Source organism: Apteryx mantelli, chromosome 19, assembly GCF_036417845.1.
Source record: "Apteryx mantelli isolate bAptMan1 chromosome 19, bAptMan1.hap1, whole genome shotgun sequence".
Taxonomy (NCBI): Eukaryota; Metazoa; Chordata; class Aves; order Apterygiformes; family Apterygidae; genus Apteryx; species Apteryx mantelli.
Genome location: NC_089996.1, coordinates 10,039,516 through 10,061,271, shown reverse-complemented (window position 1 = coordinate 10,061,271; position 21,756 = coordinate 10,039,516). Strand labels below are relative to the sequence as shown.

The 21,756-nt window shown below is 50.2% G+C and overlaps 2 protein-coding genes across 4 annotated transcripts; one reads left to right on the top strand and one right to left on the bottom strand.

Annotated features, from left to right (window-relative positions):
• Window positions 1-1,606: 1,606 nt before the first annotated feature.
• On the bottom strand, window positions 1,607-15,995 carry USH1G (USH1 protein network component sans). 3 transcript variants are annotated; one of them, XM_013944118.2, is made up of 5 exons: window positions 15,874-15,995; window positions 15,588-15,746; window positions 14,075-14,284; window positions 2,722-3,963; window positions 1,607-1,996 (listed from the first exon to the last, which is right to left on the bottom strand). In XM_013944118.2, exons 3-5 carry the CDS (start codon window positions 14,206-14,208, stop codon window positions 1,993-1,995), a joined length of 1,380 nt encoding a protein of 459 aa, XP_013799572.2. In that variant the 5' UTR covers window positions 14,209-14,284; window positions 15,588-15,746; window positions 15,874-15,995; the 3' UTR covers window positions 1,607-1,992. The 3 variants fall into 3 exon arrangements, with proteins under 3 accessions (XP_013799572.2, XP_013799570.2, XP_013799571.2); XM_013944116.2 differs by lacking the exons at window positions 14,075-14,284; window positions 15,588-15,746; window positions 15,874-15,995 and adding an exon at window positions 11,759-12,207; XM_013944117.2 differs by lacking the exons at window positions 1,607-1,996; window positions 14,075-14,284; window positions 15,588-15,746; window positions 15,874-15,995 and adding an exon at window positions 11,759-12,207 and having other exon boundaries at window positions 2,718-3,963.
• A 14-nt stretch (window positions 15,996-16,009) lies between these two features.
• On the top strand, window positions 16,010-20,816 carry OTOP2 (otopetrin 2). The gene is made up of 6 exons (XM_013944085.2): window positions 16,010-16,455; window positions 16,954-17,090; window positions 17,709-17,767; window positions 18,441-18,574; window positions 19,052-19,941; window positions 20,646-20,816. Exons 1-6 carry the CDS (start codon window positions 16,044-16,046, stop codon window positions 20,814-20,816), a joined length of 1,803 nt encoding a protein of 600 aa, XP_013799539.1. The 5' UTR covers window positions 16,010-16,043.
• Window positions 20,817-21,756: the final 940 nt, after the last annotated feature.

Sequence of the window (21,756 nt, the reverse complement as noted above, 5' to 3'; positions counted from 1 at the left end):
CTAACTTAAACGTTCTCCACTTAGTCCCAAGAGACACATGGGGGCAGAGACAGCCCAGCACAGAGGAAGCAAATTGGAAGCCATGTGTGAAGGAAAGTGTCTTCACGTCTCAAGAGGGACAAGTGTGGTCCAGATCCCAGACAGACCTGGGGCAAGCACACACATTCTGCCAGAAGTCACCATGCTCAGGTTATTCCTTACCATTTGCATCACTGAGATGAGGCTAGATAAAAAGCGAGACAAACCCAGGCATAACTGAGTGTGTTCCTCCAGCTGTATACGAAGTGACAAAGCAACCTTCTGCTTATGGGCAGGATTTATGCCCATGGATGCTCCTGTGCCTCACCAGAGCAGCCAGCATTTCTCGCAAAGGCTAAATCGGACTTTCCTCTCTCTCTACTAGAGCCAGGGCTCAAACCTGGCTGCAAGGAACCAGCAGGAGCCCAGGTCCCGCTCTGTGGCAGTAGGCACACTGTGAGACTAGTCTTCTCAGCTGCAGCCACTGTAACGAGGCAGGCCGGGACCTGATTACAACAGTAACAAATTAAACCTCACCTTAAATTTGCTAAGATCCAGGAGACCTTTCAGTGCTTATAGGATAAGCCTAACACTGGATCTCCTGGTCTATGGGGTCATTTAAGCCATTGTTGCATTCCTGCTGTGGTCCAGTTTTCAGCTACCTCCACTGCAGTCTTGGTACCCCTGTAAGTAACCTATGGGCTGTCTAGTGGCAGTCATCTTGTTTGTGGCTTTACTATCTCACCTGAAGCAGTCCCAGCAACAACATAATCCAGGTGGCACTTCTCTAAACCAGTAGTTTGCATCACAGCCTGAACAGGCACATTGCCAGCACAGAGCTGTTGACTCTCTTCCATTGGGCTGTGTCACCACCAGGGTGTGAGATCAGGTGAGGATGCAGGTCCACAGCACGCCGCTGCACCCAGAAACATTCCTTCCACTCACAACCCATCCATGGACCATGTGTGTATTACGCTACAGCAGCGGCCAGGAGCTGAAGGCCTGGAAAATGAGTGTAACAGTCAGTGAGAGAGGTGACAGGTCTGTGTGAAACACCTGACATCTACGGTTCAGAGCTGGGCTGCATTTGAGCATCAACGTATCAGGGCTGCCTGGAATAGCCTCTTCGCTGCAGCCCAGCAGTTATCCTCTGGTGCCATGCTCTGTCGTGGGAAACTTCCGGAGGCAAATGTTGAGGCCCTTTACACATAAATTGCTTACACAGCTCAGTGCCCTGGAGAGACAGGACAGAAATATTACTTCTCCAGGACAGCCCGTGAGATTGGGGCACTGAAAGGCATCTACCGACACATTCAAAACACCATCTTCATTTCAGATCGTCTCATTCAAGAGAGCACAGACCTGATTCACAGATGTGCTGAGTACCTACTGGCAAAAATCAGAGCTGGGATATCTCAAGCCAAAACACCCAAAAACCAAGGTAATCAAAACTCACCCCCGATAACACAGTATCAAACAACACACCCAAAGCAACCAAGAACCAGGAGATGGGCCAGGATGCCCCATTTCCCTGCACCTCCATCCCAAACCCCAAATCAACCACTTTGCTCAAGAAAGTCTGGGTGTAATTATTTATTTTGGGTCCCTTTGAAAATACCATTGCATAACTCCTTCCACTCATGGCTTTGCACGGTTTCTCAGTCTGTGACTACACAGTTTCCTAGCCGGCTGCATAACACATTCGTGTTCCTCCAGAGAGCAGGCAACTGTTCTCCTGTCGGGCAGGCAGGATGAAGCTGCCTGGTCCGAGCTCAGCAATCATCCTTCAGTACCAGGTACCGCCTGGGAGCATTGCACAGCCAAGGAGCAGAGCGAGGGAGCAGGAGGCCAGTTCAGAGGGACTGAAGGGGACAGCATCCAGCTGCCCCAAGAAGAGAGTCTCTGGCTTGTGTTTTCTGGCAACTTAGAACTGGTTTTGTTTCTTGTTCATGGAAAAAAAAAATGCTGCTGCTGCTATCTGCAAAGGGAAAGAGAAAAATCTATCAGCACCCTGGGGATCCAAGAATGAGCAGTACTGAAAACCAGTAAAACCAGCAAGAAACACACAGACATTTAGAGGCTGGGAAGCCCAAACAACACAGTGGATTGGAGTGTCAGCGGATGTGACGGTGGGGAGACCCAAACTAATGCCTTCCATTCAGCTCAATGGCAGGCGTGTGGTCCTTTTGGACCAAACCAGCCAAACCCTGGAAATGCCAAAACACAGCAAGAACATCTCCAACCCAAATATGCAATCTCTGAAGGTTTGAGTAAGAACTCAAGCATTCGAGGAAGGATTCTGAAAGCCACTGGGCACTGGTCTCAGTCTGGTCCCACTGGGGAATTGTGGTTGATTTCCTAACACCTTCAATAGGTGAAGAGTCAAGACAAGCATGAGTGTGGTTGAAAATCCCAACTACAAGGACTCAGAAGAATCAGACCACAGAGCAATCTGCATTCATATAGGTTATGAAACAAAACTTCACGTCCTGCCTGGCCGCATTAGGGCTGTTGAGTAATGAACTAATGCTATTGCCACCTTTTCAAACTCTCATCATTTCCACACAAGCAGGAATTTGCCCACACACAAAAGCACTGCAGTTACCTGGACTCTTCCAAGGGGGTTGAAAACAAACCCTTACATTATCCACATCTCCACCTGCTGAAGAGTTTAATTGCTCAGTAGCCCCATCTCCTACTTACAGTTCAGTGTCTACAATGATATCTGGCCTCTCCAAAGTCTGCCGTCTCCGCTGGATGGCATCCACAATCTTTTTCCTGGGACCCAATGGGATATTGATGCTTTTCAGATCATTGTCTGAACATAGCATGAGGGCCTCCAAGTCAATCTTTTCCTTCTTCAAGATGGAGATGAACTCAAACATGTGCAGGGAAGCCAGGAAAGTCTCCAAGGGGCTGGTGTCTGGTTCATCATCATCATCTAAGCCCAGCTCCACCTCATCCCAGGGTAGCTCCTCTGCGTTCCTCTCCTGCAGGCTGTTGGCACTGCCAATGCTATCGTCAAGACTTGGCGAGCGCTGCAGGCGGCTCCGCAGTTTGACACCTACCCCATCGGCGTTGCTTTCTCCCAGTGTGCCAGTGTCCTCCCGGCCAATCCCAAAGAGCCCGCTGCTGACGTAGTTGCGCCGGAACACCATAGTGCCTAGCCCGGGGCGGTTGAATAAGGAGTCGTGGCCAGAGTCAGTGCTGACTTCTGAGTGGGCTGAGTCCATATGCAAACCTGGATCACTTGTGGCACGGGAGACGGTATCTTCATCTGTGAGGAACATGTCTCTGATATTACGTCGAGTCCACTCCTTGGGGCTGGCGTATGTGCCTTGTTTCACAAACATGACATCATTCCCTAGCTGCAGGCCAGACAGAGATCGCACGCTTTTCCTCCCATCCTCATATATTTTGAATGTCCCATCCACCTGCTTCTTCTTCTCTAGCTTCTTCTGTATTTTCGTCTTTCCCTTGGCTGTACCATGGATGGTGGCTTGTGAGTATGGCAGGGAAGTCACCATAGACATGTGTTGGAACTTCTTGCTTAAAGTGCTACTCGAATAGCTAGAGAAGCTCATGGTATCTGAATTATCCGACATCTCCTTTTTGTACCGTTTCTCCATCCTTTCGTGGTGCTTCTTCTGCAGCTTCACACAGTCCTTAATCCTCCGCTCTGCATCCCGAAAGGCCTTGTCCTTCAGTTTGCTCACCAGCTTGGGGTTGAGGCTGCTCTGCTTGGCAGCAATGGAGTCCAGGTAACGCACACACTCCATGTGTCCCTTCATGGCTGCCATGTCTAGCGGGGTGTGGTAGTCATTGTCCAGGCACCAGATGTTGGCCCCAAAAGAGATGAGGAAGGAAAGGCAGTTCAGGTGACCATTGGCTGCTGCCAGGTGGAGAGGGGTGTTCCCCCAGATGTCACATTTGTCTGGATCCCCCCTATACAATAAGGAAAAGAACCAGTTAGCTCACAGGCCTGGTTGACAGACTCTACTGAGATATTTCCTAGAGAAAAAGCCATTACAGTTGTGCAGGGGCAAATCAGTAGTACCAGCACCATGAATTATTTCCTCCTCGAAATACAAAACCACATGCCTCCAACCCCCACAACTTCACTTTTAAGTCTTCTGGAGGGATGTACCAATGACATGGAATCATGTGCCTGACATGCAAGCCTGTGGCAATTCCCATAACTGAATTTAACTCTCAAGAGACATGTTCCTGCATCCAATCAATCTTTGGAGAGAGACAGGTCAGATTCTGAATAGCCCCAAATTGAGATATGGGGCAGATTCCAGCTCAGGTTTTTAACTTATTACAAAATTTCAAATCTCAAACATCCCATTAAATGCTATGCAGATTCCAGCTTCAAATCTTGGCTTCATTCACATTACATGGAGAGATATCCCAAAATACCCCTGCATACACCAGGTCTTCATGGTGGGTCCCACCATGATGGTAATACCACCAAAAAATGGCCATCCTAAGCATTGGTTCTGAAAACCACCAGCTGCTGCACTTTTCTATCTTCATGTGAACTAAATCCTCCACCCTTCTTTCATGTGCGGGGAAGTTCAGGACACCAGAGAACATGATTTCAACAGACAATAAGAGCAGAGTTGTTGGCATAGGCCTAGGGGTTGGGTTTTTGTGGAGGTTCTTTGCCGTACCACTCTTGGTTTCGATTGCATGCCTCGAAGTGAGTTGGTATTAGCACATCCTGAGAATCTAGTTTCAGAGAAAGTGGAGATTAGGTTTCTGCACTCCTCAAGGGCTGGACACTTGACTAATGCAATTAGCAGCTCTTCTCACTTTGTGTCAGCCCCTACCGCAGCAAGCTGCTGATGGGGCACAACCACTTGCCCACATCTCCCGTCTCCTATGATGTGCTGGGCCCATCGAGCAGGACAGACATGAACCCAGGACTCAAGGCAGCTCTGCACTCCTGACATTCCTCTGTATTTATGATCTGCTGAAACGAGAGATAGTTCACACCCCTGCTGGCACCAGGCTTTCGCTCCAGCGTGCGTGCTAATGATATGCAGCCAGCAGCAGTATCTGTCAACAAGGCTCTCTCCCTTTACACACACAGGTAAGGCAGAGCCTTTTATTAACACTGTGCAGCTCCACCGCTCTCAAGAGCAACTGCCCACAGTGGAGCATGGCTCTGCCAGAGTTGCAACTCAGCACAGCTCCTGCCCTTTTGTTTGCCACCCTTTCTGATGAGCTCTAGAGGAGCCAAGCACTGTCCCTCAGCCATGAGGACCCCAAATACAAACCCTAGCTTCCAGGGAAGCGTCTGGAAGAGTGTCCAGTCAGCTTAGGCATCAGGATGCTCATTCTAAGCCTTCAAAAGAAAGAGAGTAAATGCACTGGTAGAACCAGGGGTCTGGAAGGGGAACACACCCTTGAGACATTCACCCTGTGCTATTTTATTCCTCACTGCTTTAGGCCTGTGTTGACAAGGGCTGGGACCAGCAGATCACAGAAGCCTCTCCCAAATCCCACATATCCTCTGTGCTACAGCCCACCTCACTTGAAAGAGGCTAAAAGGTGCTCCAGTGAAAGAGAGCCAAGACTGCTAGAGCTAGGGACTTCTTCCCCCTGCCAGCTATGTTCCTTTACACCTTCATCACTAGTGTTCATACACGAGACTCAGTAATATCCCCTTCCAGCACATTAGCCCTCACATACTTAGGGCACACCCCAAGCTCCCCACACCCCGCTGTGAACACTGGTGTTCAGGAAACAACGGAGCCTGAGCAGAGCTATGCAGCCTCTGTGATAACTAGTTCCCAATTTTCAGGCTTTGCCAAAATGCCTTAGCTATCTAATATGGAAGGGAAATGATTCTGCAAAAGGCAGAAGGAATAAAGCCAGCATCCAGAGGTTAAAGTGGAGATTATTTGCATCCAGAACATGAGTTTCCTGTTGGGACTCCTTAATAGCCACTGCGAGGTGCATTCAGCTTTTCCCTTACTGAGAGCATCAGCAGTTGCTCTCCAGCAGGCACCTATGTTCACAAAATTTGTAGAAACTTAGTAGCTTTATGATCTTGAGCCTTCTGGCAAATTCAGCCAGAGCTTGTCAAAAGGTTCAAAAATGTGTAAGGGAATTAAGCCTTAAAAAAATAATAATAATAAAATAAAATAAAATCACAAAGCCCTGCAGGACTTAGTATCCAGAGCCTTCAACATCTTTCACTGAAGCCGAGAAAGGCTTCAAAGATGAGGCTTGGAAGAGCACTAGGGAGAAAAGGGGCAGGGAGACTGCAGGAAGCCGTGAAGCAGCTGAAGTAGAGGAGGGGAGCTGCCAGTACTGTGGCAATGCCAAGTTGCCAGAAGAGGTAACTCCCTATCCACCCCCCTACCCTCATAGTGACATGTCCAGGCTGGGAAATTCATGGGGAAGATAAATATTTGATGAATTGCAAGAGAGGAGTAAATTATTGATGGAGCTGGATTAAAGAGCCAGTGAAACTAGAACTGCTGGGGCTGGTGGTGGAACTCAGCGCGTGAACGGTCATTTGTTTACGTGTACTCTGAATGGGCACATGTGTGTCGGCTCAGACATGTATGGGCAGATGAGCCAGGGCACTGTGAGGGACCCGACACCCATATGGACTTCTTATTCGGACAGTGATTTAGCAATGGATGCACTGGAAATAGCCTTGTTTCCCAAACCAACCACTTCTCTTGCGGGATGCTTGATCCACATACTACATCTCAGAGCCTGTTCTTACGTTCGTTTGGTTTGGGTGGCAAAGAGCAAAGCTGGAAGGGTCTTGGGAGATTCATATGTGAAGCTCTACTTTCCTCATGCTTTTTATTGCCTCAGAGAATAAGTGAGGGGAAAGAACATCAAAACCAGCTTTCGCTAGATATTTCCACTGTCTAGAAACCAAGATATTAGAGCAAAATTAGATCTCTGGGTCCCTTTGCCCCATAAATGTCTGACAGAGGCACTAAAAATGCATCAGAAGGAAAGAAGAATGGTGACTTGCAAAGCAGATGCATTTGATCTGGTGCTGATAATAAACATGAGGCCTTCCCTCTGGCAGGTCTCAGACCAAGCAAAACTTCACCTCGAGGGCACCGCACACAAGGAGATGCTGACTGCAGGGTCCACTAAGTGGGAACGTATTTTAATAACAAGTATGAAGCGCAGCACTTCTCAACTTCAAAGAGTTTTCAAGTGCTGAGTCAACTCCTGTAATAATTATTATTAAAAACACTGTTAATTGAGCCCCTTGGGTGGACATGTGCATCTCCTGAGTCATTGTGTTCTCACTGTGACGTGCACGCTCACTCCCTTCCTGCCGTTTTTTCCCCCCACTTCTCCCATGGGACCTCAATTAGCCTGGGAATCCACCGACACTTACACACGTCCTTCCCTGGTTGCATGTGTGAAGTTCCTCTGATAGCAATGGACTGGCTCACCCCCTGGCAGGCATGCTCATGTGTGTGCAGGAAAGATCAGGCCCTCAAACCGTGAGCTGGCTGGGTGCAGAGTAGCTCTGGCTCCTGTAAAACACTCGGCATGTTTTTGGCTATAGGAAGAGGAAAAATCATTTATGGCCTTGAGAGAAACAACCAGTTTCAGCATAGCCAGTTGGGGCAATGGCTCAAGCAAAGCCTAGAGATGAGCAGAAAAAGATGAGTTTGGGACCAAAGCAGAGTTTCAGATCTCATATCTCAAGTTTTGTCCAGGATAGGGTTGGTGGTACATCAAGGATTAAGCTCTTCTCCAGCAAGTCCAGATACCCAAAAATCTAGCACCAGATGCTGTAGGTTAGGCTCATCTCAAGGCTTTCCCCCTCTTCCATTTCAGCAAGAAGCTAGGTTAGCAGTTATTGTGGGAGCCAACGTTACTAGTGATTATTAATGCTATTTGTATGGCAGTAGTGCCTAGGGGCATGTCTACTGGCCTGGTACGTCACCACAGCCAGATCTCACGCTGTCTTGGAGAAGCCAGCTCAGGTACCGGAAGCAACCAAGCTGTGATAGCGCTCCACCCAGCTCCTTCACCTCCCCGGCAGGTCATCACCCCAGGGAAGCTCCCCACTGACATGGCCACGCTGCTATTCCTGGCACCCAGTTGACCATCAGCCAGCACGGAGGTCCATCACCTTTGCATGTCATGTCCTGCCTGCTGCCTTATTCCACCCTGCTTCGAAACCCTTCCCTTGAGCAGCCTGGCTGAGGTCAGGAGCTGTCTGTTCTCCAACCCACTGCCTCAGTGTGGGGTGCATGATCCGCACTGCCTCGCATCCCTTTGCCATTAAAACTCAAAGCACTTCTTAAAAGGAGGCATCCATGACCCTTGTTTTGTAGCACAGGAAACTGAGGCACACCTCAGCAAAGGAACGCCAGGTGACAGAGCTGACCACAGCCCTGTCTAGCAGGAAGATGCATCCCAACTCCTCTCATGGTCCACTCCAAGGCAAGAAAGTCCTGGCTGTTCCCAGACAAAGCCATCAGACTTGTGGCTAACAGGAGCTGGGCCGATGCCTGTCACTCCTGCGGCACTTCATAACGAACTGCGCTGAAGAATTACTGCCTCTGAAAAGCTGCAATACCAAATGCCAATTAGCCTGTCTTTTCCCAGCCATCGTGTTAATTGAGTTTGTTTCCCTCACTGGAGCCCAGCCAGGAGGAAGAAAAAGGCTTTTTGTGTTGCTAACAAGGAGGACAAGCCACTGCTGACCCCTCCATCCCGTCCCCTCTCTCTGTTCCCATCCAAAGGTGGCAGCAAGGCACAGACAAATCACTGGCTGTTATGAAGCCTCCCCTGCTCCGACCTGGACATAGCAATAAGTCTACTTCATGACCTGATCTGCATGGGCTGAGATGATGAACTTTCCTCACACATCCGCCAACAGCACTGTCATACCTTATTTCCCCCTCTCCATTTCGGCCCTGCACCACAACTTGCCAAACATGCGGACATGTGAACTAGGCTCCTTCACTCATGACAGCTGGACAGAGCTTAGCTAATCCTAAAAATCCATCAGCCAGGCCTGCAATGAGGTGTGGAAGTCAGCAGCAGTGATTTTTTCCCCCTCGCCACCCACTCTCGCTGTCCCTCGCACAGCCCTGCTTTCCCAGGGCCCCTCCTGGCCAGCCTCCCTCACCGTGCCAGGATGTTCCGTAACAGCCTGGCCCCAGTGCCCGCTTTGCAGGGCATGGAGACCAAGGGAACGGTCTCCCAGCTTGTCCGGGCACCAGACCTTCACAAAGCGCTAGCAAATAGGAACTGACGTTTGAAAAGCCCATCTGCCTCCGAGACCTCCCCATCACCTGGGCGCTGCCTACGCGCACCCATCACGCACACTCCTGCCTCGAGGAGCAGGCCTGTCTTTGCCTAAAGAGGAATATTTTGACAGCCGAGACCAGGGATAGCTATATTGACGTTTTGGCACAGTGATGAGTCCCCCGTCTTGCTTCCCGATGGTTAGATCCCAGGCGTAATAGCAACACTTCCAAAAGCCCTTGAGCAGCACAGAGCAAGCTTAATTTCTGAGCAAGACTTTTCTGTTAATGCCTCAGACGACACGCACAAATTAAAGGGTCTGCCTGGAGGGGGGCTTGGGTGACTTCCCCTCTCTGGCACCAACCACCCCCACCACATGGCTCGGAGGCTTTCCTGTGTTTCGCACTCTTTAGCTGGCCAGCGCTGACCCAAAGCTGGCTCCCAGGAGCAGAGAGCCCCGCACTGACCCAACTGGAGGGGTGAGGAGGCTTCACAGATCTCTGCACGGTCCTGGGCGAGCATCTAACAGACGGAGATGAATGCTCAGATGCAAATTCATCCTGCAGCCCGCGGACGAATGCTTTGCTCCACCATTCATCACTTAAAGGGCACCAGGCCTCTGCTGGGCTATTTTCCCTGTCAGCAGCAAATGTATATTAGGCTGTTAATTAAACAGCAGCCAAGACGCACCCGGACATGTCCGCTAGGACCTTTTTATAATGAATTTATAAAAGGGGCCCCTCTGCAGAAAAGCAGCCCTTGGGCTTTCTGGCGAGGCGGCGACTCGGCTGTGGGGCCTGTGCAGGAGAGCAGCAGTGCCGCTGCAGCGCGCGTGGAGGGGAGAGCGGGCTACCGGGGATGCTGCAGGGGGGAGCGCGGCAGCGGCACGTGGCTATCCAAGGCTGGGAGCACGAGGGCTACGCGAGGAGTACGGCCGGGAGGATGTGCCCAAGGTATACAGCCAGTCTGGAAGGCCTGTGCTTTGGACGAAAGCTGTGTTTTGCCCTCTCCCTGCCGGACTCTGAAAAACATGCCTTCCTGAGCACGCTCCTATTGCGTCAGCCACTCAAGGACTTCTCAAAGTCTACACGCAGCCTCTCTGACCCCAAGATCTGAAAGCACCTTACAACAGGAAGGCAGCAACGTGAGACAGAGCTTTGCCTATAAATACAGCTGGCCAGGGCCAGGAGAGACGGCTGGAGGCTTTACAGAAGCAGACTGGAGTATAACTGTCTCCCATAAGGAAATGCTGTGAGTGTGGGAACAGGCACAGTGGACACACGGCTGATCGGGCATGAGCGCCGCCCATCCAGCCTTGGCTGGCTGCAGGCAGGCAAACCTCCACTCAGGAGCCGATGGCCCAGCTGAGTCCCGACCCAAAGTGGAGCAGCAAAGCCCTTCCAGGGAGGTGGGATGTACGTCCAGGCTCCCAACCCCTGCGCTATTCCTTGATATTGGGGGAAAAAAAAAAGATAAAAATCTGTGCCATCACCAATCTCTCAGCACAAGGCTGAAGACACCCTTTAGATGAGGTGTTCGGAGAAGCTACCTGGAGCAGGAAGGAAGTGCTGACACGTGCTCCCGAGGGAGGTTAGTAAGAACAGTTGAGCCAAGCACTGCTCAGGAAGGAATTAGGAACAGCTGATCTCACCTTAGCACAGACCTTCCCACCAGTTTCCTCACCACCACCATCAAAATTCAAAGCCTTCCACTCTGACAAGCCCTCTCAATCCCACTCCCTTCTTCCCACTACATCCATGCTTATGGCCCCAGAGACCTTCAGATTTGACACTTCTTTCAGCCCAAATGAGGGACCAAGAGAGACACGTCAGCATCAAGCAACCCCCAGTGGGAGACTGGGCTTAAATAAGTCTGCTTGTAAGAGGCACAGACTCCTGAATTTCCTGGGCTTCAGGTGCACGACAGGTTGCCCTTGGGTCACATATTCAGATCTCACTTTAGGTAAAACAGACAAGCATCAGCGACCGCCAGCTGGCACTGTCCCCACCTCTCCTCTCCGTGAGCATTTCTTGCAATAGAAGGAGCACTTATTCTCTCTGTCCCCTTATTTAAAAGGGCAATTTTAGGGTCTGGCAGTGACCTGACATGCTAGCCTTCAGACCTGCCCGTCTACAGGACCTGACTCAGGACTGCAAAGCACTTACAGAGGGTGCAGTAGGGACCCAGCCCTACCTGTGAGCTGCGGGCAGGGTGTGGGGCAGACCTGCAGGGTGGTTATAGGATCAGAGGAGCTGGAATAACCCTGAGTGATCAACAGATATATCAGGAGCTTTGGATCAGACTCAAAGCAAGAGGAGAGAAAACCACAGAGGGGAGGGCAGGAGAGGGGCCGTTAGGGACAGAAGCTGTCGGCTCCTGGGGCACCCGCACCCACACTGACCTGTGAGCAGGGAAGGGGAGAGACGGGGTCCCAGCTACTCTATCCCACGGGGAACAGCACCGTGCAGACACCAATGCTCACCCTCGGCTGACAATCAGGCGCAGGGCATCCAGGTTGCCGTGGTAAGCGGCCCATAGGGTTGGGGTCATGCCATCCTCGTCCGGCGAGTTCAGATCCTTCTTGGTGGCTTCCTTCAGGAGGTCCAGGTAGCCATCCCGGGCTGCTCGGTGGTACTGGTCGTTCATGGTGCGAAGCTGTCCCCGGGCGAGCGCATGGGGGAGCGGGCGCCCAGGGGGGCTCAGAGGATGGGCATGGACGCGGGGAAGGGGGAGCTGCTGGGAGGGCCAAGCTCGCCTTGCTGCAGCGCCCGCAGTATCAGGACACCTGAGAAGTCCTGCCCGGGAGGCAGGAACTCCTTCAAGCCCAGCCAGCGAAGCTCTCCGATGCTTCCCCTGGGTCCTAAGTGTCCTCCGGCCCTGCCTGGTCCTCACAGTGAACCCGTTCACACACCAGCTCCGCAGCTCATTAAAAGCTCCAATTAAGCAGCCTCACTGCATCGGGCCAGCAGCATCTCAGCCGAGCGCTAAGGACACAGGGTCAGGCAGCAACAGCTCGTCGGGGCTGAAACATCCCCTAAACAAAGCACGCTGCCAGCAAGTCTCACAGGCCAAATCCTTCCCAATACTTCCCCCCCAGGCACCCTTCGCTGTAGCTACCCCATCACAAGTGATGATCAGCAGGGCCCCAGGGCAGAGCTGCAACAACTGCAGGAGAAAACATGGGCTGGTGGAGCACCTGCAGCCCCATCAAAGCAGAGCGGCAGCAAGGACACGGAAGGATGCTCCTCCTTTTGCAGAGACAACTGAGAGGAGTTTGGTGGCTGTCCCTAGTTTCAGAGCAGCTCAGAGGGGGTTCATTGTCCAGTTTTTCCTGGCAAAAAATTGCAATGTGTAGATACCCCTAGGTCACTAAACAGCAGCAAAGCCAGCATCCTCCCCGTCCCTACACTATCCTGCTGTGCCTGCTGGGCTCTGCCCTCCAGAGAATCACAACAAACCATGCAACAGGAACCTGTGATAACCCAGGGTAACTCATAGGGGCTGGGAAACCCCCTTCCTCATCCCTTCTCCCCCTGCAGATTCTTGTCCATGTCTTAGGATCTCTACTGCGATGTATAAGAGTGTCTGGAGTCCAGTTTCTTTTACAGTGGCACAAAATTTCTGGCAGTGATGTCTGCTGCCAGTCCCGCAGGGACTGCCAGGAGGGCTGGATGCTCCCAGGGTGAGCCCTCATGAGATTCCCGGGCCCAGGGCACCCTCTGCCGTCGGGAGAGGCCGAGCCAAGCCCGGGCATTGACCAAAGCACACGACTGTCACAGCACATTGCACTGAACAGCAAACCGCAACCCCTGGACATGCTGTCACAGAAGAGGAATTTCCTCTTCCTCGCTGTGCACAGTCTCAACCGTGTCCCACAGGACCTGTGTGTTTTACCTCTGGTGCACCTGGCTCTGGGGAAGGGCTGTACTCTGTATTTTCCACCAAGGCCCTGAAATAGCGTACAGCCCACTGTGCAGTTTGGGTTTGGAGAGGGGAAAGACAGACTGAGCAGATGGGTGTAAAAGGGAGGAAAGAGAGGGTGGGGAAAAAAGTAAAAAGACTGCAAGAGAGCAGCAGAGAGAAGCTGAAAGGCGATGGGACAGAAAGGAAGGAAAGGAAGGCAAAAACAGATAGAGGAAAGAAAAAGAGAGAAAGAGAAACACAGCTTATGTTTCAAGCAAGCAAATGCCCCAAGACAGCAGAAGGTTGGCCCAAAAGCAGTCCCAGGTGCATCCATACAAGCTGCCGTGATTAGCCCGAGTGACCAACACTGAGTCACCATCCCGGCTGCCTGGGGACACCTGTAAGCACAGCAGAAGGAGGGCCCGTGCCCCACACAGGGATGCTCACAGCAACAGACTCTACTCACTGGCCCAGCCTCCCTGGGTGAGTCCCAACGGGATGTACTAGATGAAGGTATTTGCTGCCGAGATCCTTCCAGATGAAAAGCAGTGTAGTAATGCCTACAATTCATTACCGAGGTTGTTTAATGATTCTTGTATTATTAATAATTAAGCTCATTATTGTCATCATGCACATATAGTGGCTCCCAGGGGGGATTAGGAGTGTTGCCCAAGGCAGTAAACGTTGTTTCCCCTGTTGCTAGCTGTTAAGGACAAAGGAAGATAAATCAGTGCATTTTAGCCCAGAGATCTCTGAACCTCTGGCTTCTGCAGACTATTCCTAAAAGGGTCTGCAAAAGATAACCACTATCAGCTCAGATTCACTGCTCAGGAGTCTGGGGTTCCCCTGGGAAAGGCTGAGACAGCTACAGACTGAGAAAAGAGAAACCACTCACCCAAAAGAATAACCCATAAGGATTAGCAGAGTCCAGGCGGAGCAGTCCCAGTAGTGCTTGTGGCAGCCGGCTGGTGGCAGCACAGGAAAGACATGTGGTCTCCCTGGACCGTAGGACAGATCCAGGTGCTCCATGCCCAGTCCCACACTGGCTGGTTTGATGCTGGGTCAGCTGGGTCTCTGCTGGGCAGCATGGGCAGGTCCTGCAGTGCTGCAAGAAGGAGCACTGGGGTTAACAGGCAGGAATGGGATGGAGAAAATGCACAGCGAACAGCCCTCCTTCTGTAACTTGCCAGAGAGGAGGCAAACAGCAGGGAAATCTCCAAAAAAGGCATGCTCATAAAAGAAAAAAGTGTCCTCATCCATTCTGAACTGCCCTGTGTCCCCCCCGTGTCCCCCACTGAAATATAACACCTAGGATAAAAGAGATTTTGAGCAAAAGCTTTCCCTCCGCCTCCAGGCTGGCAAACATTTGAATCCCACGTGCTTTGTGTTTCATAACATCGCTTGCTTCCCCTTGAACACAGGGCAACCTGCTCCAGGTGACCCTGCTTGAGCAGGGATTGGAGTAGATGATCTCCGGAGGTCCCTGCCAGCCTCAACCATTCTGAGATTCTGCCAGTGCCAGGGAAACATCATCCCACCCCAAAAAGTCAAAGATAGTGCGTCAGCAAAGGGGAACATGGATTCCAGTCCGCAAGTCCTGCTTCGTTCTAGTACTATACCTCTCTCATATAAGACTGAGCCGCTCTTGGCACAATAGGGACAAAAGCAAATTTCTTCCTTTTCCTCATAAATGTTCCTGCGTGGGGAAGGCTTAGAGCTTATTTATGAAATATTAAGCCTCACCCTATACTATTTACCATACTCAGTTAACCAGAAAGCCAAGCCCCAAAACACTAGCCAAAAAAAGTTAATCACTCAAACCATATTCTCTCAAGGGAAGAGACCTTGTCCCTGCAGGATGATGGATTTGTCAGGGTGGGTTTACTCTGTCTGTGAAGATTGTGACCCTGCAACAGAGTGGTTCAGGCCATGCTTCGCTCACCTTACACATGCTTAGACGTAAGCTCACCTCATACCCGTCCTGGGTGAATAACCCTGATTTCCTCATCTCTCTCCTGCTTCCCTAAAATCAGCTATTGCACAAAATGGATCATGTGAGTTTCTCCGAGAAGCCCGTGAAGCACCAATGTCAGCTCCAGAGATGGTATAAATCACAGAGACATCCCAACGGGTATAAATTCTTTGGCTGACAAAGCTGCAGCAAAGGGAAACTTCTCAGACAGCCTGGCAAGAGCAGAGATTTGGATTCCAGGCAGCAAAACAGGTGGGTGGAATGACTTAGTTCAAACAGTTACTTTGCTTTTTTTCAGGCTTTTCATAGTGCATCAATGAAGTATCAAGTTTGTCACAGACAATGGGCTTTAGAGGGAGCAGAGATAGCTCATGTTCTTGCAGGAGCTGGTATAAACCATGATGTGCCTTTCCAAAGACTCCCAGGGCTTTCTTACCTTTCAGCAGCCTGTTCCTTAGCCAGGAAGCGTGATGTTTTCTCTGAACGTTTTGTGTTTGACATTTGGAAATCAAACCACATTGGCCATTTGCCCCAGGATATTTGATCGTGTGAGTGTTTTTCTGGTGCTTTTCCAGTATCGTACATCAATAAACACCTAAACGTTGCGTGACAAATTAGGCACACATTGTTAAACTGACCTGGGATCTCCCCCAGACAAGAGCATCATAAGAAAAACATCCTTCAGGGAAATGGAGAGAGAAAGGTTGAAAATGAGCTCATACCTCTTATTGCCCTTGCTGTCTCAGCCTTCCCTGTTCCTCTGACACATCTCTTCCTCATCTTGTGTCCTGCTTTGGCCCAGCCCTGGGCTATCCAAAATGAAGTGACCCCTCTCATTCATGGGGTTTTCCTCCCAACAGGGCTAACCCTCAGCTACAGCATTAGCTGAACCATGACTGAAGAGCCCGTGCGCAAGGACAGCGAGATCAGACGCCCAAACGCCAGCATGGGCTGCGGACACAAGGATGACAAAGCCAGCCTGGCTTCGAGTCAGACAGCCTCTTTCAGCCACAGCCACCAGCCTCATCAACGTCCTTCCCCTTCTGCCTCCAAGGAAGTGTGGAAAAAGGGCGGCCGCATGTTCTCTATCCTGCTGGCCGTGCACCTAGCTCTGCTGGCCTGCACGCTGGTGAGCAGCGGGGCTTTTGAGAAGATCGCCGTGCATGACTACGATGTATTCTTCCTGCTGACCATCATGATGCTGGTAGTCATCGTATGGATGATCTTCTACCTCGTCAGCACCTCCCGGTGCCCAGATGCCATCCTCTGCAAAGACTCCCACGCAGGGCCTGTCTGGCTGAGAGGTAGGAGCCCTCGGTGGGGCTAGGGCTGGAGGCGAGATGCAGGATGAACGGTTCATGTGCACGTTAGTTATTACAAAATGGAAAACAGAGTCTATCTAGGGTCCAGATAATGTCCTTCCTTTTCTAAGCATCATGCACTACCTCAGGTTTGTTCCTAGTCCCTCCACTGGCATCACTGCAAGATCCCCTCTTATCCACAAGGGCTCTTGGTGTTTTACAACACCAGGTTCCTTCCCCACCTTGCCATTTTCTCTTGCAAAAACCATTAGCCCTGTTTGGAGCAGACAGTTGATCTAGATGACTTTCAAAAGTCCCTTCTAGCCTAAATTATAGTATGATTCTATTGGCACCAAGAAAATTTGTGTGTTGGGAGAGGAAAAATTGGGGTAGAAACAAAGCCTCTCTATGGCAGTAGTTCCTCTTTTTCCTTTCATCTGTCTGCATTAGCCCACATGTCCATACCTCTGTCTAAACGCAGATATTTTGGTTCTTCAACAGGAGGCCTAATCCTATTTGCCATTTTCAGCCTTGTCATGGATGTGTTCAAAATAGGATATTACTCCAGTTTCTACAGCTGCCTGTCTGCTATCAAAATCATCTACCCCATTGTGCAAGCAATATTTGTGATTGTCCAGGTGAGATGGCTGTGCTCTGTCTTGGGGAGGGGTAGAGAGACAGGGGAAGTAGCTCTGGTCTCACAGACCACTCAACTCACCCTGCAGACACAGCTCAGGCAGGTGGGAAAACATCTCCTCCTCCAGCTGATCACAACTTCCAGCTGTAGGAACCTGCTTTAAGACATTGGTTCAAACTTGTTCCCATCCTGTGACATTTTGATTAACAGCAGAATGGCCTGCCCCAAACTCTGATCCAGCCAGCCAGGTTTCCTTTCCCATGAGGAGACGGGGAAGAGAGGCAGGGCAGGGCAGGTGGCCTTCTGTGTAGGCAGGCCCTACAGAGGGCCACCGGCTCTGGTCCAACTCCGAAGAGGTCAGATAGGGACAGGCTAGATAGCAACAAGGGCCGGACATGGGTGGAGCAACGGCAGCAGGACTGGGCAGAAGGAGCATAGGAAGAACAGAACACGTCTGGCAGACCAAACGTCCAGGGTTATGGGCTAACAGGCTGGGCCCAGCTGGACCCTAGCGAAAGAGGCTCCAGCTTGCTCTCTGCTGCGCTTCCCTGCCTCATAGTGGCAGACTTTGCTTTCTTGCTTGCTTTGAAATAACAATTTCTTATCTTGTCCCTGCCAGACATACTTCCTGTGGGTCTCTGCCAAAGATTGCATCCACGTACACCTGAACGTTACCAGGTGAGTACTGTGCTTTGAATCCCCTTGGCCTGGAAGGACTGGGCCACCGCAGATCTGCTGCACTCTTTCACACAGCTGAGATGCAACAGGGGGATAATGCCATCTCCCTTAACACTGGCCAAAACTAAAGACTGCTGAGTCACTCTCCAGCTAGTCTTAGATCTCAGATCGTGAGGATCTAGCAAGGCTGGGATCCAACTCAAGAACACAAGCATTATTCAAGTAGATTTGTATTAAATGAAATGATTCATAGCTGACCTCCTTTCATTGGAAAGACAGTGATGCAGCAGGCAAGCATCAGGCTAAATGAACAAGAAATAAGATCTCAGCCACTTTTGCAAGACTGGATCCATTGGAGACCAATTGGGACCCATTAATCTATTCCCTATTGAGAGGCTCTTTGAAAACCAACAAGAGGGTTCAGACCTAATTCTCATTATGTAATGTATTGTAATCCTCTCAGGGTGGACAAAGAGTAGGAAGAGAGTGAGAGGGGCCAGAGAGAGCAGCAAAGCAAGAGTCAGGATCTCTAGCCTTAACTACTACACAGTCCTCACACCACTTCAGGCAGCTCCCACAGTCTCTCTGAACATGTGCATATCTACAACATGGACGGAAGCAACATGGCCCAGAGCCATTGCCTTGATCTTACGACCTTCCCGTTCTTCTGCAGGTGCGGCTTGATGCTGACACTGACCACAAACTTAGCAGTGTGGATGTCAGCAGTGACAGACGAGTCTGTTCACAAAGCACATTCAAAGTTGAAGAAAAACATGACAGAAGAAATCTTTAAATGGCTCATGAAAGGTAATCTGCCCATTTGCAAAGCCATCTGATCCTGGGATGGAGCCCATGGGGTTGAAATTTTTCTGCAAGCCAGGTTTTATCCCTTTTCAGAGGGTTTATCCAGAGTAGAAGGGCCCTTTAACACAGCTGATATATTAAAAGCCAGATTTTAATGTTCACTTCCTAACCTGCATCACAGAGGAGTCAGGAAGGGGGACGGGCCTGTAAAAATGGGACAAGAATGAAGAAAGGAAGGGAAAAAGAGAGCTTCACCTGCCATCTGCCTAACAGAGACAAGCCTTCTTTAGAAGGAACACGAGCACCAGAAAGCTGAGGTTGAAGCGTCCAGGTTCTCAAAGTGCTCCTGTATCCTTCGTACTCAGTCTTGTTTTTCATTGATCCTAATTATCTAGTTCTTCAGGGCAGCTAATAAATGCTGGCTCCTTGCTTTAATACCACTGCTTTAAAACCATCTATGTGTTTTTTCCCCTATTCCAGCGGGAATGAGAAGTAGCTCAAATGAAGAATGCAATTGCAACAGCCAAATCTGCCAGATCTTCAAGAACGGCTATTTTTGGCTGTACCCCTTTAACATTGAGTACAGTCTCTTTGCCTCTGCCATGGTTTATGTCATGTGGAAGAATGTTGGACGCTTTATAGACCACCACTCCCACCACATTCACCGCCTGAAGTTCAGGCTCTTTCGAAGGACCTTCTTTGTAGGCATCGTGTTGGGCCTCATCATCTTGGTGAGTGGTTTGGGAGTCCTTATTGTTTATGAGGTGCGGGTAAATTCCAGCAATGAATCCAGCAAGAAGAAGGAAGCACTCACCATGTACTACATCTTCAACATTGTTTGTCTGGGCCTCATGTCTCTTGTCTGCATTGGTGGCTCTGTCATCTACCGCTTTGACAAGAGAGACATGGATCGCCACAAGAACCCAACCAGGACCCTGGACGTGGCCCTGCTGATGGGTGCTGCCTTGGGGCAGTATGCTATTTCTTACTACTCCATTGTGGCCATTGTGGCCAGCACAGCGAGGGACGCTATCAGTGCACTCAACCTCATCTATGCCCTCCTGATGATTGCCCAGCACACCTTCCAAAACGTCTTCATTATTGAAGGCCTTCATCGGCAACCCCCCAAGGAAGACCGCAAACGTGATCCACACCAAAAGGATCCCTATGGACTCACCTTTGTCAACGTCAATGCGGTGTCCCTCCGTGTACCTGACAGTGGCAGCACCTTGGCACCCAGCACTGTCCCTGGCATTGAAGCCATCCATCCTTCTGAGCTCGTACAGTCCCTCGCAGGCCCCAAGAAGATGAACTGGAGAAGGAAGTTCTTAAGGGAGATCTCCATGTTCCTCCTGCTGAGCAATATCATAGTGAGTAGATGCGGAGAGAAAAGTTTCTCAGGGTGGGGGCAGAAGGAAGCAAACTCAAGGGAGAAATATCTGTGAAGGAAAGGATGTGGCCCATGCAGAAACAGTCCTTTTTCTGGCTCTGCTATACAGGGTGCAGACTTATTTATACCATATATGCAGACAGGTCTGATTTCCTTATCACTTACAAGCAAGAGCAACCGCCCTGGAGCTAAAGATATTTTAGGCTATGCTCACAGAGGCTGTCAGTTATCACTGGAATATCAGACAATAAAATTGGCAGCTAAAAAAGAAGAATCAGTTTCAGTATTTTTATTGGGTATTAGCAGAGATGTAGAATAGCTTATTAAAAGGAATAAAATATATGAAATCCTCCTCTTACACTCCCCAAAAAGGCTGTCAAGCGACAGACAAATACCTGGAGTGAAATCCACGTTCTCTTGAAAAACAGCAGCATGACTCCTCTCAAGTCCCACAGCCTAGAAGCCCAAATCAGGTTGCAGGTCTCCCCTGTTCTCAGTTGCTGTGAGGAGAAACTAGTCACTCACAGCTTCAGTTGGAGTTTCCATTCCATGAGCAGCCAGGGGACCACCAAAGAGAGGATGCAGTTCCCTGCCCTACCTGTCCCTCAGTAATTGTGATTACAGGTGCTCACTACACCACACATCTTTCTCACTGCAATGTTATTTTCACTTATCCTCAAACAGCTCTGGATCATGCCAGCGTTTGGTGCCCGGCCCCAGTTCGACAATGATAAAGAACTGAACTTCTATGGTGATTCCATGTGGCCGGCCATTGTGGACATTTGCCTGCCCTTTGGGATCTTCTACCGAATGCATGCAGTGGCCAGCTTGCTGGAGGTCTACATCATGTCCTAAAGAACTCTACTGCAAGGAAGATTAAATCCTCCTCAGCCAATCCACCTCCTCCCTACCCCAGGGCTGGGAGACTGCCCAGATGTCCCCAGGGGTCTACAGCACTGCTTGAATCACGTCCCCTTGCAGTGTTGGGACATTTCTCCTGTCAGTGAAGATCATTCAAACATAGTCCAGATTTTATTTTTGCTACTTGTGTGTGAATGTGTATGTGTGTGTTTCAAGTTCTTAAAGCTTAAAAGAAAAAAGGGAAAAAGACAAGGTTTCCAGAGCAGGATCTTGGTAATTACCCATGGTTCATGCCAAGAGATTCTTCCTTCCTTCTTACAACCCTGATCCAGCCTGTCCACTCCATGCCACTGATTTACTCTCCAGTGGGTGCTCAGCACCTTCGGAGGGCAGTGCCTGCCTGCAAACAGACCCAGTCCTGCCTGCACTCAAGAGACCCAGTGGGTACGATGGACTAACTCAGGTGTGGAAGGCAAAGAAAGGGAAACCACTCCAACTTCTGCTATGGCCAGTGAGAAACCAGTCCCCTGTAAAGATGTGAAAAATGAACTGGTGAGCACCAAAGGCTTTGGGAAACATTTTCTATCTGTTCTCTGTACTGCCCATTTATGTTGGCCCTCTTCACCCTTCCCTGTATCATCCCCCACTGTTTTCCTTCCTCTTCAGTGAGGCATTACTGCTGCTGAGCAGGTTTGCACACTGCAGCCTCCTCTCTCAGAAGGACATGTAGTCCCTACAGAAGGGCTGTCCACGTGGTCATGGGCTGGCCCAGACAAGGGATCGTTTTAAGCACACTCTTTTCCCCAGCTTTCCTGAATCAAGGCTCAAGACCCATAAAGATCATATAGGCAATATGGTCTGGGGATGATCAGGAGATTTTTTTTTTAATAGATTATGATTTTTTTTAATATATGAACATTTTTGTACACAAAAT